The 2112-nt window shown below is 34.4% G+C and overlaps 1 protein-coding gene across 1 annotated transcript in view; it reads left to right on the top strand.

Moving 5' to 3' along the window:
- Nucleotides 1–1582: 1582 nt before the first annotated feature.
- The window catches only part of LOC137642296 (piggyBac transposable element-derived protein 4-like), a 2299-nt gene continuing 1769 nt past the window's right edge, over nucleotides 1583–2112 (top strand). Inside the window, exon 1 of the mRNA XM_068374817.1 lies at nucleotides 1583–2112. This exon is cut by the window's right edge and continues 1769 nt beyond it. Within this exon, the coding sequence (XP_068230918.1) occupies nucleotides 1779–2112 (334 nt within the window). The 5' untranslated portion in view covers nucleotides 1583–1778.

Raw genomic sequence — 2112 nt, 5'->3', positions numbered from 1 at the left:
AACTAAAATATTTAGTAGTAATAGTAATGTCGAGTGGTTTGAAACATTTAAGGACGGTGATTTTTTTTTTTTTCACTGAGTCTGTATTACTAACAAGAGCTGTTGAGGTTGTTTCAATTGTCTATTATGATACTAGTTTTCCAAAACATTGTGTTGTAAAATTGCAGCAATCAAATATTTAGATGGTGAAAACAAGATCAATAAACTGTATCTGGATTTTTTTTTTGCTACCTTAAATTAATAGTAGGTTCGTAGACATACGTCCATTAACAGAAACACCTCAATCACTTATCCAAATCTTCTGCTGAATAGATTATTGACAAACATAGGATAAGAAATAAAATATTGTCAGGACTATCGATTGAGATAATTGTTTCAAAATTCCATTGGTTTCATGGAAAGCCTTAAGGCCTAAAAGATGAATAACTGATTAAATTAAAGAAAAAAATATTGGTCTGAAATACATTTCATATATAATCAGTGTAGGGAAATTTGTCTAAATGTCTGTTTGTTTTCCCCTTTTAGTAACTGGATTTGCTCAAATTCAAAATATACCTCAAGTTTTAGTTACTTTAACTTATCTTTTTCTCGCTCTCTATAATCCGAGTTATCAAATGTCTTACATTTAACTCAGACAATTTGCACTATGTTAGTGTAGGTGTAATAGTGTGATAGATGACATTAGCAATAGCGGTAGCATACAGTAAAATCGATACATTTTTGGAGTGGAATCTCAATGAAACATATCTAAAATCCCCAAAACTATGATTGACAACCCCTTCGACAAAAGCAAATCCAACCTTCAATATTATTCCGAATTCGATAACGTGAGAATTAAGTGGATATATCAATGAAATTGCTACATCCTTAAATACATAAAAATTATTTTTTTTCTCCCGTGAAAATTGAAGTCGCAATAAGCCGCTAAGTAGGTCGAGTCAAAAATAAGAAAAAGTTTGTTTTCGTTGTATGTGAATTTTCAAGTGGTAAAAATACGAAAAAAAATATTAACATTCAGTGTTTCCAGTCCAATTAATGCAAATTCAGGCACAGATCCCGATTGTATCACGCTCTCCTTATATGATCAGCTCTATGAAGGATGAATGATATTATTGAGTTCCTGTTTATGTGAGCACTAGATTTGATTAAAATTTTCTTTTCTACACTTAGTTTCATCACAGGGAGTTTTCTTTTGGTATAGGTCACATTCCTCATTATTCCTTGATCTAAAACTTATACGAAAGATTCATGAATACAGAAATAAAATTGTACGTACATTTTTATATTTATCCATTTATTTATTTGTCTATCTAAATACTACGAGAATATATATATATATATATATATATATATATATATATATATATATATATATATATATATATATATATATATATATATATATATATATATATATATATCCCTGGAACACTGAACGTGGGTATAGATTACCCAGAGTAGGTGACGTCATTCGTGTTCCCCCCTCTTCCCCACAAGCCAGCGCGCTGGGACTCAGTATACCTTCAGTCTACCCTATGGGTTTATAGGGGGAAGTCGCGTCGCTCCAATCCTCTGCCTGGATTTTGCGCTACAGACGTGTTCGGGTACCGTTTACCCACGTTCAGTGATAAGAGTATATAGAAAAAACTGGGTAATGTGTACCCGGGTTCAGTGTTAATAGTTACAAATGGAAGCTATAAGTGTTGGTGTACTAATAATTGTCTTTCTTTTCAGGCTGTAAATGCTTTTTCAGGATTTCCAAAGTTCAGTGTGACACAATGGCAAGACAAGGACGAAACCTTAGTGATTTTCAAGTTTTAGAATTGCTTGATGCCTCAGACAATGAGAGTGAAATTGACTGTATTGAAGCAGAGGTACTGTATGATAGTGACCTTGATAAAGAATATGTGCCTAGTCATCAGGAAATGATAGAAAGTTCTGACAGTGACTCAGAAGAAGACCTCCCACGCCGCCGCATAGAAACAAAGGCGGCTGGTCAGAAGAGGAAGAGGCCTAGGCACCTCCCCTCCACCATCTCACCTGATAACATCGCCACTCCCTCTACTGGCCTTGCCACCTCTACTCCTGGCCCTAGTGGCTACTCTGTTCCAC

Source organism: Palaemon carinicauda, chromosome 1 (assembly GCF_036898095.1).
Source record: "Palaemon carinicauda isolate YSFRI2023 chromosome 1, ASM3689809v2, whole genome shotgun sequence".
Lineage (NCBI taxonomy): Eukaryota > Metazoa > Arthropoda > Malacostraca > Decapoda > Palaemonidae > Palaemon > Palaemon carinicauda.
This window is presented reverse-complemented; position numbering and strand designations above follow the sequence as displayed.